We start from the raw sequence: 12,887 nt of genomic DNA, 5'->3' as shown, positions 1-12,887 counted from the left end.
CTCCAGTGCATGTTTTTTGTAAGCAGAATGGTTCGGTATGAGGGAAGTAGAGAAGAAATAAGACTTAATGTGGCTTCTGCAGCATAATCTGTCTTTTTTCATACTAGTCTGTTCAGACATGAAGAAATATATGTTTCTATGGGACCTGCAAACGTGTTTTAGAAACAAAAGACAAAAAATCCCCATTGATGAGGAATGATAGTCATTTAAACAAAACTTGTAAATGAAATATTTAGAACATTTTTGAAGCCGACTTGTAACACCGTTATGGGAATATAGTGATTTAAGTGTACATTTGTTATTGTTCCTCTATTGTTGATGTCCTAATAAAAATTTAAAATGCCTCTACAAGATCAAAACAAGCAGAAAAATGCTGAGCTTTTGTGGAAGAATTAATCCAAAGCTATTTTCTTTGAGATCTTGAGTCACATTGATGCTCCCTTTAGTATGTCTCAAAAGTGTTTTGGTTTTGTGCTGATTATTATTACTTTTTTTGATGCTTTTGTGCAAATTTTTGCTTGAGAAGAAGTTGGGATTGAATAGTATGGTTTTTGCAAGCACTGAGCTTTCAAGTATTTGATCCACGAACTATCTAAACAATCACTGTGTCAGCTTTTGCCCTTAAATTGTCTGGGTAAGCTGTAATATTTTGTTGCTAGTGTTAATAGCCAAGTTATGTGGGGATTGTGTTATTCAAAGCAGTGCTTGAAAATCGATCTCTGAGGGAGCCCTTAGTAGGAAATGCGGTTTGTTCTTTTTGAGGTATTTTTAGGCTGCTCCTGTGGGAGCTGACGGAAGCACCAGATACTGCATTCCTCAGAGGGTCAAAACTTCATTAAATCAGTAAAGCGTGCAGAGGGGAGTGCTGCAGTCAAAACTGGACCCAATTTGTAGCTAAAATGAACATAACCACACTCATTTTTACAAATATGGAATATTTTCAAGAAAAAAATGCTAACCAAAGACAAACAACGCTTGTAAATCATTCAGATGATTTGTCTTAGTGGCACTGACAGGCTCTTAGCAAAGTTTTCTGTTTGTAAACATAGCATGACATTGGAGACCACATAGGTAGGTGCCGCGATTGTCGGTTGATGTGTGTAGAGACTGCTTTGCATTCATCCGGCATTTATCTGAAGTTTTCAGGCGTTAGATGAACATATTCCTGATGCTTGTTTCAACAAAGCATGTGGTCTTACCCTTGAAGCAAGGGCACTGCGATCAAACAAGGACCTTGCATCATGCAAAATAGCTGGTATTATGGATTTTTCTGCCAGCTGCATGAGTTCAAGCAACTTCATGTCAGCACTGCAGGAGACTAGGCCTTAATATTTGCATACCTGGGAAAATCTGAGCAGTTTTGCTCATTTTTGCATGCCATTAAATACATAGAGAAATGGAAGATAAATGATGCTGTTTTCCCTATTATACTGTGGTGCTTCCCTCTGCAAAATAGTGAATACCTGTTCTAAAATTTCCTCGTATTGATTATAATTTTCCTTTAGATTTGGTTCAAAGGAGCCAACAGGTCAAAATATTGATTGAATTTTGAAGTATTAAGTCTGATTAAGTTTCTCTAAGAGAATAGGAAATATTCAATTGCACACTTAAGTTACAAGCTTCTGATGCAGTATTTTCACTTTTATGTTTGTTCCTGTTGTCTTTTTTCTTTAAGTAGAAGAAAGTTCAGTTAATTAGATATAAATTATATTACCAATGTTACTTAGCATTCTGCTCATTACTGAAAATAATGCCTAACTTGTAGCTCAGTGTAATTTTAAATGTCCATTGCCTGCTTTTCATAATCTATTTGAAGTTCAGTGTGCCAGCTACTTGCAGTGGATGCTCCCAAAGTAATGCCTCTTATCTTAATATGTTGGTCCATGATGTCAGAGGTGGATCTCAGTGGTATGACAGTAGAGGTTGAACCTTCCTACCAGTATTCCCTTTCTGAGAAGTCTGACAAAATGGTGTCTGACATGGAAGTGCAAAAGAAGGTCATTGAACTCCTCCATGTGGAAAAATTGGCACCCATAAACATTTGTTGAAGCTTTCTGAATGTCTATGGAGATTAAACAGCGGATGTGAGCACAGCGAGGTGGTGGGTGATGCCTTTCATCTTCAGACCATCCTCAGCTGTCACATCACAACATGAAGAGCATCTCAATGAGCTCATGCCTAATGGTGGTGGCTGTGTTGAAAAGTAGTATTATGTAGATAAAACTGCTCTATAGTAGTGTAACTGTAGTGACTCCTCTATAGTAGTGTCACTATTCTTGTATCTGTTGTAGTTGTCATAGAAATAAATAGGAGGCATTACTTTCAGAGAGACCTATTTTTGTGCTCTTTGTTTAAGTTGAAGTTCACTTAAAGAAGTTAGTAAATTGTGGGAAGGACGCAGTTGATGTGAATTGCAGTACTTATTGGTATGTCAGTGAGAGGTTTTTTTCTGCCTTGCAGTTATGTGCATATAGTTGGATTTGTTCATCTTATTCATAAAGTTTTCATGGCTTTTGCATTTAATGAAAGGAAGTGAATAATCTTTTTGAGACGTGGATTTTGGTGTAACGTTTTGAAACGTTCTTTCAGGAGTTTTGCAAGAGTATATGTTGAAACTCATTATGACCATGCTCTGTTTTATCTATGGATCTCTAAATATACATTTAGTAAGTTTCTCAGTCTTTCTACCATTTCTAGACTTTGTCAGTTCCAAGGTTTTGCTTGGCAAATAGATGAAAGTGCATTTTAAGTTCATGATATGTCACTAATCCTTGGTAATGAAGGAATTCCTAGGGAGGTTTATTGAGCTTTGTAAATTAGTTGTGTTGACAAAACAATTTGCCTGCTGGTTTGGGGAATTGGAAAATAGACCTGGAAATGGTTGATGCAGTTGAAATCTGTAGGGAATATGTTCTTCATTTCCTTGAGAAGATCCCCAAGTCTGGATTTATGGTAGTACAAATCTCAAAGAATAAGAATGTTTACAAATGAACAAGTTACAGACAGTTGTTTTCCATTATGCAATATATATAGTGTGTGGTTTGTACACGCTTATGTATTTGGGTTTAACAATAATGTCTGAAATCTTTACTAAGTGGCTTTATTTTTTTTTGTAAATGTTTTCAGGATGCTGTTCAGGTGTTGCTAAAGCATTCAGCAGATGTCAATGCTCGTGATAAAAACTGGCAGACACCCTTACATATAGCAGCTGCAAATAAAGCTGTGAAATGTGCCGAAGCTTTGGTGCCTCTTCTAAGTAACGTAAATGTGTCTGATCGGGCAGGTAGAACTGCACTGCACCATGCAGCCTTCAGTGGACACGTTGAGGTATGAGTTAATTATTTTAGCTTGCTTCCTACTTACCATTCTTTCCAACACATTTCTAATTTTTCATTTCTTGGGTAATAATTGTGTTTTCCCCTCCCATCCCCTCAAAAACTGCAAACCAATCTCCTATTACATGTTTTAGATTGTCTTTTATATGCATGTGTGTACAGATTGGTTGTGTTACATCATTTAATTGGAAGGTTATTACAGTATTCACCTCTCTGGACATAAACAAGTTTGCCTGAATGAAGTTTAAATTAGGAGTAAATAAATTAAAAATGGAAAAAAGATTATATTTTTTAGTAGACGGTGAACACATGGAACTGAAAGCCACTGAAAGGAGAGAAAATACACGTAATGAACTTAATAGTTTTCAGATCCTGAAAGGTGAATGTATAGGTGATAGGAGACAAACTTGGCAGTAGGATTGCCAGTTTAGTAATAACCTTTAGTACACCCCTTAGCCTGAAGATCTCATCTTTGCCGTATTTGCCACATATTTGCCCTGCTTATCTTATAAATGTTTCTGTTAGCACTGAATTAAGAACTTAGTCTTTTTTTTTCTTTTTTTTTCTTTTTTTTTTTTTTTTTTTTGCTAAGGTGGCTGGGCAGGTTTTTTTAAACATAAAGAATATTTAAAAAAACAGCGCATTTAAATCCTTTGGAAATACATACATTTTTTTATGCTCTCCTCTGATTTTTCTTTGTCTAATTTTAAGCAGAGTTCTCCATTTTGAATAGAGGATTTCTTTTCTTCCTTTTTGTCCCAGATGGTCAGCTTACTGTTGTCTAGAGGAGCCAATATTAATGCATTTGATAAGAAGGACAGAAGAGCTATACACTGGGCAGCATATATGGGTATGTATGTATTTGCAGTTGTTTACTATTCTGGTAGTAAAAAAAAAAAAAAAGTGATCAGCTAAATTTTGGTACTAATTTCAAGAGGAGAGCAGTTGAGATAATTCCATTATCTTGTTCGTTACTCATTATTTTAGCTTATTGTTTCATAATCTTATCCAGCCAAGTGGAAGGAGTAAAAGCAGTAGCAGCAGTCTTCTATGAATCTACACGCCTGAGAATTTCTTTGAATATGAGCTGCAGAACTAAGACCTTAAAATATGTAATTTCTCGTGCCTGTTAAGTTTTGAGAATCTGCATTTTCTTTCTATTTAATATCTGAAATGCTAAATTCCCTAGAAAACATATATTTTTATATACATATGATATTACATTACAAAAACTTGAGAATGTGTTCCTGTTCTTTACAGACATTATCCAGAGATGTGAAACCTTTGTGGTTTCCTTTTTCAGTTAGGCTAAGAGAAAAATAGCACTTAAATCTTCTGTCTCAGTGAAAATCTTAAACTGTGCTTTATAAAGGTGCAGCTTGATTTTTTTTTTTTGACAAACAAGTTAACATGCAAGAAGAATAATTTCTAGACTGCCCCTTCCATGAATAAAATGAGTATTTTTTAATTGTATCTGCTCAACACCAATAAACAAACATGCTTTAACTGGGAGATTACACAGACTCGTTGACATCACTTAAGTCTAGGGTAATTCTTTCTTGAGAGTCTGATCTTAAACAAAATATCCCTGAATATGCAGTTTAATATTCATGTTCATTATTGTAAGTTATACAGTTGCTTATAAATATAACGCGTTGCAAGCGTGTGTGTGTGGGGTGGGGGAGGAGGTTCTTACAAACCTTAAGATTGCTAATTAAATGCATTTCTCAGCTGTTACACAAAAAGAAATGGCATCAAGTATCTTTTAACTGCTTTCCCAGTCTTGCAATAAAAGAGGAAATAAAAGCAATAACTTGGAAGTGGAAATGCAATTTCAAACTTACCTACTGAGCAGAGCCAAAGAGCAGAAGTATGTCTATGTTAATTTACCCTGTTTAAATACTGTTTGATGAAAAACCTTACCCTGAGTTTCAGGGAGCTGATAATAAGTTGTTCTTTGTCTCAAGTACGCTTTGGTCCAAGAACTGATAATCCTGTTCTTTACAAATGAAAAATGAACTTTCATTTACAGATTTAAGCTTCCTTGTAAGGTCTTAGTGATTGTAAAAGTTATCTTTTCAGAAATACCTGGATTCGTTAAAAAACAATTATTAACTGTTGTCTTTACAGAACTCTGTTTTAGGCCAATCTCACATTAGTCTTGTCTATTTAAGATCTGTACCTGCCAACACAGATCTGAAGTAATCTGGTAGCAATGTAAAATAAGCCTGTGAAATGCCTGAAAGAACAGTCTTCAGAAGAAAAGACTTACATATGCTAGTAAATTATGAAGAGATTGTGACAGCATTAATGCTCTTAAGTCATTGTTTGAAACTCCACAACATTTCACTTCAAGTACAGGTACCAGTTTAATTGGAGAACAATCTTCATTATCGATCTGATGTTCTTTGGATTATTTTGTATTAGTATTTTGTGATCTATTTGTAGACTTCTGTGCAATTTCTTACGCAGCTTCTGTGACAGGCTGTTCTACCACCTTAAGGCGATTATTTGCAAAATTTTTTGAATGAAAGTCAGTGCATGAGATGGCAGAGATTTGACAAGCATCAGTGAGAGGACAGACCTGTTTTCTGGCTTGTGCTCATCCAGGTGGAAAAAGTCTTCTACTTTTCAGATAAGCTACATTTCTTCCAATTTTAGTGAGTGCTATTTCGTAGGCTATTAACTGGAAATTCTATTACTGAACATTTCTCACAATTTAAAGCCATTTTATAGTGCTCCAGTTACTAGGAGGAAAACCAAAAAGCTTTCCCACTGTATAAAATAGACAGTAGAGTAAAAGAGGCATTATGCTTTTCGTCACACTCCTATAAATAACTTTATAGGCCTATAGCCATTGTTTCCCTTCCTTCCTGCTTTTCACCCAGCTCCATTGCTCTCTAGCTGCAATGCTGCAAGCAATGGGCTTTCATTTGTGAGTCTTAGCGTTGCCCACAGGAGTGTGTGGGATGTCTCCTGTTCACTTCCTACCTGAAGTGCCCTGCTCTTCTGTTTGAGTATCTTCCATTGACTGCTGCTTGCGTTTTAAATGCAGGTCAGGGATTTTCTTTTGTGTGTTCTTTTTTCTTTTTTTTCTTTTAGATATTTGCTTCTGTGCCACTGTTTTATTTGCTTCTGTGCCACTGTTTTACTAGGTAGTTCTCTTCTTTTCACCACTTACAGTATCCTTTGTACTTCTCTCTCTGGTGTAGGGATTGTTTTCACTTTTGTGCCCGTATTATTTGGGTCACAAGATAAGTATCGTGTTTAAATTTATTTCTGTGTCTTTTTTAAAGTACTAAAGTAGTTCAGAAGTGAAGCATTGCAGCACCTCATATTGCTCTGTATAGCTAGGTGAGGATCTTTTTGTATTTTTGGGGGCATGCAGCATAAAATGTATACTGTACTGACTGAATATTTACTAAAGCACTTTTGTATTCCCTTGGGTAGATATTTCCTTTCCAAACTTGTGCACGTTCTGTTAGTCATTGAAAAAGCAGACTGTCACTGTTTACGAAGCACTTAAACTGAAGATTGTTTTTGATGCATTGTACTTAAGTATCTGGATAATGATAAGATTTGTGGTTGTTTTCATTTGTAAATAGACTAAAGGCTGTACTTGAAAGGTAAAACAAAAAATCCCATTTCTTTCTGTACAAGTCAGTGGCAGAGGTAAAGCTCTCCATCTATCATTGTTAATTTACCATAAGTTTTCTCAATTCTGTAAACTTTGTCATGATTATTGAAGTGGCATAAACTCTCATATTCTCAGTGGTAATTTGTTTGACAAATTTACTCAGCAAGAGGAACAAAGATTTGATTAGCTTGTTTTCATGGCTTATGTCTTGGAACACAATGCCATGGCGGCCTGAAGTCTGGTGCTGGAGCCAGCAGGCTCCAGCAGGGGAAGGGCTGACCTGGGCCGTGCCACAGCACCATGTGGCTGGGAGAGATGCCACCCATTGGTCTGGGCTGTCTCTGGTCTTATGCAGAAATGGAATCTTTTCTTCTTTTCTTGTTGGATTGTGATGTTTCTTTCAGAGTTTGTGCTGAAGGCCTTAGAAACCTTAATGGGTGTGTCTGCAGTTGCAATGAAGAGGGAAGACTGTGAGTGAGATTCTCTAGTCATTAACAGAACTTTGCAGTGACTTCAAATAATGATAAAGTTGTCACCTGAGTAGTTTTCAAATTTTCAAAAAACCTCTTCAGTGTAAGCAGATGACAAGATTTTTTCATGTACTGAATTGATTTTGAACCAAATAGTGCCATTATTGGAGGGGTTTATGTTCAAATCTGTTATGTTCAAAACCCTCATCTGGAGATGAATATTGTATGTTGCTTCTATACTTCACAGAAGAATTAGAAAACATAAACACTTCTTTACTTTCCAGGTTAGAACCAAATGAGTCAGTGTCTTGTTCATGTTATAATAATTGTACAATTACTACATTTGTTCTGGATCATATTAAATGCAGCTTCGTTTTTTTTGTTGTTTGTTTGTTTTTGTCTGTTCTTTTAGGTCATATTGAAGTTGTGAAATTACTTGTGGCCCATGGAGCTGAAGTAACATGCAAAGACAAGAAATCGTATACACCTTTACATGCTGCAGCATCTAGTGGGATGATCAGTGTAGTCAAATATCTTCTCGATCTTGGAGTTGATGTAAGAAAGAACAAAAGCGATGTTTTGTTGTTGTTGTTCTTGTTTTAAATGCTCTTATTTGTATTTTAGCACACTGTTTTATGCTTCTTTAGGTTATGGTGAAAATAGAGAAAATATTTCCAAGTATCTTCATTCATATACTTTTGTTCTGGTGGTGGTTTTTGTTTTGTTTCGCTTTGGTTTTGTTATAAAACTTGATTTCCTCAGGTAACTTCAGAGCTTTGCAATTTTTGCTAAATTATTTAGAAATAACTTCGTGTTTATTACTTTTATTTTGTTCACTTGCTATTTCTGACTCCTAATGTGTTGGACTGAAACGAAGGAAATAGGAATTCCGTTCCTGGCTTTGCCACACACATCCTTTTGAAACTGCAGGAAATAAAACTCTTTTGTCTCAGTTCTTTTTATGATGTAGATGTTACTGAATTCCGTACATATATACCACTTCTATTTTGGGAAATATTACGGATTGTCAGGAACATATTGAGATGCAAAATAATTTAAAAGGCTGTACAATACTTGCACATGGAAAGTATGTAAGCAATGAAGTGTGAAACCATGTAAGGAAAGTACATTGTGCATTGTATTTAGTCTTCCAAAGCTGAGTAACACTGCTGAACTTCCATCTTGAAAAGTAGATCAGAATTCAGTATCACATTGTGCCCGAGTTCTAATTCTCTGCACTCGCACCTCCAAAGAAATACTTCGGAGTCTTCAGTTTAGAGATCAAGTCTGGTGTTTTTTATCATGGTTACCTAAGCAGTGACACTTATAATATAATTCATTTGCAAAGTATGTGAATTTGCGTTTTAGAAGTGGTTCATAACCAAAATTCCTGTTACGCTCAGTTCCTTAATATCATTAGAAATATCAGCCTGCATTTTTGTGTGTTTGTGTCCACATTAGACACCTGGGAATTCTATATTTAATGCTTCAAACATACTTTGGAGAGACTCAATCCTTCTGGCACCTGTTTTTTTGGAAACATACAAATGCTGTTGAGAAATGTTGAGGCCCTGCTGTGCTTAAGCTGTTATTCTGTAGTGTCAGTGCAAATAGCCACTGTTGATGGGGTTTTTTCTGTATGTTTTCTCTCCAGTTACTACTGTAGACAGGAAACTGGAGGTTTGGAGGAGGTTAGCTTAGCTGAAAAGCGATCATACCTCATGTTCTGTTTCAAAGTAGTACATCCAGCACTTGCCCTTAATTTCTGGCTTTGAAAAATTCCAAAACATAATGAAATTATCTCACAACATGAAATTTTCTTTGTGTTAATTCAGTGCTACAGTAATACAGATTTTTGCCAACTAACTGATTGTATTTGTTTGTTTGCTAACAGATGAATGAACCAAATGCATATGGAAATACTCCTCTTCATGTAGCTTGCTACAATGGACAAGATGTTGTAGTGAATGAACTCATAGACTCTGGTGCTAATGTAAATCAAATGAATGAAAAGGGGTTTACACCTTTGCACTTTGCTGCTGCATCAACGCATGGAGCACTGTGTTTGGAACTTCTGGTCTGTAATGGAGCAGATGTAAATATGAAGGTAGGTGAATCCAAAGCCATCCATTCACTCTTAACAATGTAGTACATCTTTTTCAGAAGTGGTTTTTAAAGTTTTGGTTGAGGCAGTGATTGGAGTTCCAACCGAGTGGCATAGTATTATGTGAAATTTACTGTAGAAAAAAATAAGACAGTTTGTTGCTTCAAGGAAGTTGGTCTAAATCTTAAATGTGTCTATGTGATGTAGTAGGAACCCCAAAAGGATAATGAAAGTTGACAATACTATCTTGTCAATCTTTACCATGTTTATATGACAGAAATCCCTATCATCTTGCTTTCCTGAATCTGTCTATATGATTAAGAGCATAATAATGCAAAGTTGCATATTTTTCTTATAAGTAAGCAACATAAAATAAATTCAAGATTTTTCAGAAAAAATGTGTATGAACAGGCTAAGTTGAAGAGCTCCTCCAACAGAAGATGCTTAGATCTAGGAGGGTGGAGTTTCATATTAAAAATAGGAAAGTAAGTAGATTAGGCTAGTGGAAAATCTTGAACAGATACTCCAGCAAAACTTTCTGAACAGAGTTGACATACTTTTAACATTCTTGGTCACAGTTCTTTGGCTGCAGAATATTCTATAGTATCCAGTCTTAGTGAAGAGATCATTTCTAATCCATAAGAACAAACTATAACACAAATATCACATTATCTTCTTGAGTGTGTAAGTTAAGATCTCAAGGTGTGTGAGAAAGATGATATCTCCTTTGTTTTGTGTGAAGTTCATTTTGACTCTAGTAATGAAAGCTTAATTATGTTCAGCAATATTCGGTGTCAGTGTCTGAAGTTCTGACAGGTATCTGGCTGGGGGAAGTGGGAAATGGGTATGTTGAATGAAGAGTCCAGAAGTTCTTCTTGTAATATATCTAATTGTCTGCACATGTGGTAGGAAGGGAAGTATCTACTTCTTTAGTTTATTTGTGTATTTTTTTATTCTGTGCTTATTTATATTATATATATATATATTTATATATATATAAAAATTTCAGTATTATTTGGGTCTGAGATGAATATTGGAAGAATCAAAATTTCTGTTAAAAATCATTGTTTTGTGGTTCACTTTTCATGTAAGTGCTTTGCACTACTTCTCAGGTAACTAATTATAAAATACAGTTACATATCCATTGCTACTACAAAATATGTAGCCCACTGAAAATTTGGAAGTAATTTAAAAATAGTCTATATAGTGTGGAAAAATCTTAGATGTACGTTACTTCTTGCTTTGACATATATCTGAATGTAGAGATAATTTATTGAAAAAGTACTTAAGCTCAGTTGTAGAAAAATTCATCACAAAAGTGTCCTGGAGATGGAAGGAGCTGTGCTTCAGGGTTTTCAGCCAGCTTGTCATAAAATCTGCAGGCTGCACTTCATTTATTCCCATTGCCGTCTTTCTGCTCTACCTGATATCCCAGGCTGGGTATGATTGAGGATTTAGTCTTGCAGAGCTGTCTTCTGTTCTACATTCCTGAGACCACATTTCTCAATAATGTGTGTTCGGTCACAACGTTTAATATACTAATGATTGTGTAAATGAGTTACATCTGCAAATAAGAACAAAAGAAACATAAATGCCACCTAGCAATGAATTACTGTTTCCCTGTTTGTTGTTTTCCGATGTTCATGAATTTGTACATTCCTGATACAGAAGAAAGAAGCAGTGAGGACAGAAGAATGTGCTGCAAGCATTGTTTTGGGATTTTTTGGCTGTTCGTTTACAAATACACCTAAATTGTAGGCTAGGAGTGAAAATGAAAACCTTCAGTGTTCTGTTAGGATAATTAAACACTGCTAAAAATTATTGTAATCTTTGAACTTTAAATAGGAATCTTTGTTTAATGTATGATACACCGTAGATACTGACTACGTTTAGTCAGTTATAATACTGAATAACCTCAGAAACTGTGAAGAACAGCTAATATATTCAAATTGACTGACAAACCTTTGAATTCTTTGATGCTTGTAATGTGGGTGAAGTGTTGTTTGGAGGTGGCAAAAGGTTCATTGACATCAGAGAGATGTATTGTTTCGGTCCTGCCCACTTGATTTTAAGTTACTGGATCTAAAGCATAGATTTCATGGTTCCTTTAATTACTAAGATTAATCTTGAATTTAATCAGAAGAATAATCCTTAAAAAACAGCGAAGGAAAACTAAGTTAGAATCTGTTGTGTGGCTGATAATCACTTGCAAAGTTGGAATTGGGTGCTTTTAGAGCTTTCCTTCTAAGTATTTATTGAAACAAAACTTGTTCAGTTTCCAAATACTGAGGCTGATGTTCAAAGTAGTTCTTGCAAAGTAGTTCCAGTAGGGAATGCAAAATGTCTTACAAATCTGTGTTACGTTCCTTCTTAAGTAAATTTGAACAGAATGTATTTTTAAAAATCCCTTTTTGACTATGTTGTGTTTTTTCATTTGCACTGCAAAAACTATTTTAATGCTTATTTTGCTGTCCTTTGCAAGATCTTATGTTGTTTTTGAGGGTTCTCATTCGATCAGCACACTACTTAGTTTCTAATACTGCTGCCTTAGGTTATTCCTGAAGTCCCTGGGAGGTGCTTTATTAGTGACACTTGGATCTACTTTTTTTCCTTCTTCAAGATAGAGTTTTAGCAGCACTCAACCAGTGAGGTTGCAGATTTCTTCATCTAAGCCCTGAAATTCTTATGTGTCTTGTTGACGTGACTGATTTGTTTCCTTACTTTCATAGCCTCCCCATTTAAATTTTAGAATGTTATTTACCAAAGCAGTTTTTGGTCACTCGCTCAAACTAAGTTTATTTATACAGTCATATTTCTTTAAATTTCTTAAAGAAAGAGAAAAACGGGGGAAAGAGACACCAGGTGTATAAATATATGTGTATTTTTTTGTTAAAGGAGGAAACTATTTGGACATGCAGAATGTTATTGGTTGCATAAAGAGAATAGAATTAAACTCCTGTGTAGATGGGCATTCCAAGAAAATTTTGTTTAAAAAAAAAAGAAAAAAGTTGTCTTATGCTCGTTTAGTTTTTAAGGCTTCCAGTGGCAGAAGTTCTTGTAGTAAAATTGATTGTCCAGTTCCTCAAGTGGATTTAGATTTCTTCTTCTGTGTTTCTTTGCTGCTATTGTGGATATGTGGATGTGTCTTTTGGGTTATTTGCTGTCAAAAAAAAATCTGCTAGCTGAAACATCTGAAGATAATATAGCTGTCATCATAAAGCATTTTATTTCTGTCAGTCTGGGTCTGAGAAGCCAATGTGTCCCATAAACGCATTGTTCTAGGCGATATGTGCTGCCTTTTGCAGTGACGTTGCTGAAAATTCCATGTTTAAGTCCATCTA

The 12,887-nt window shown here is 35.4% G+C and overlaps 1 protein-coding gene across 7 annotated transcripts in view; it reads left to right on the top strand.

Moving 5' to 3' along the window:
* The window catches only part of ANKRD28 (ankyrin repeat domain 28), a 107,708-nt gene that overhangs the window by 68,821 nt on the left and 26,000 nt on the right, over nucleotides 1-12,887 (top strand). For all 7 annotated transcript variants that reach the window (XM_046936421.1, XM_015281816.4, XM_046936431.1 and 4 more), the window contains 4 exons: nucleotides 3,127-3,327; nucleotides 4,098-4,185; nucleotides 7,855-7,997; nucleotides 9,337-9,549. In XM_046936421.1, coding sequence (XP_046792377.1) covers nucleotides 4,098-4,185; nucleotides 7,855-7,997; nucleotides 9,337-9,549 — 444 coding nt within the window. In that variant the 5' untranslated portion in view covers nucleotides 3,127-3,327. The remainder of the gene's footprint in view (nucleotides 1-3,126; nucleotides 3,328-4,097; nucleotides 4,186-7,854; nucleotides 7,998-9,336; nucleotides 9,550-12,887) is intronic.

The sequence above is a fragment of the Gallus gallus genome, chromosome 2 (assembly GCF_016699485.2).
Source record: "Gallus gallus isolate bGalGal1 chromosome 2, bGalGal1.mat.broiler.GRCg7b, whole genome shotgun sequence".
Lineage (NCBI taxonomy): Eukaryota > Metazoa > Chordata > Aves > Galliformes > Phasianidae > Gallus > Gallus gallus.
The sequence above is the reverse complement of the archived record's forward strand: the minus strand, read 5'-3'. Positions and strand labels throughout refer to the sequence as shown.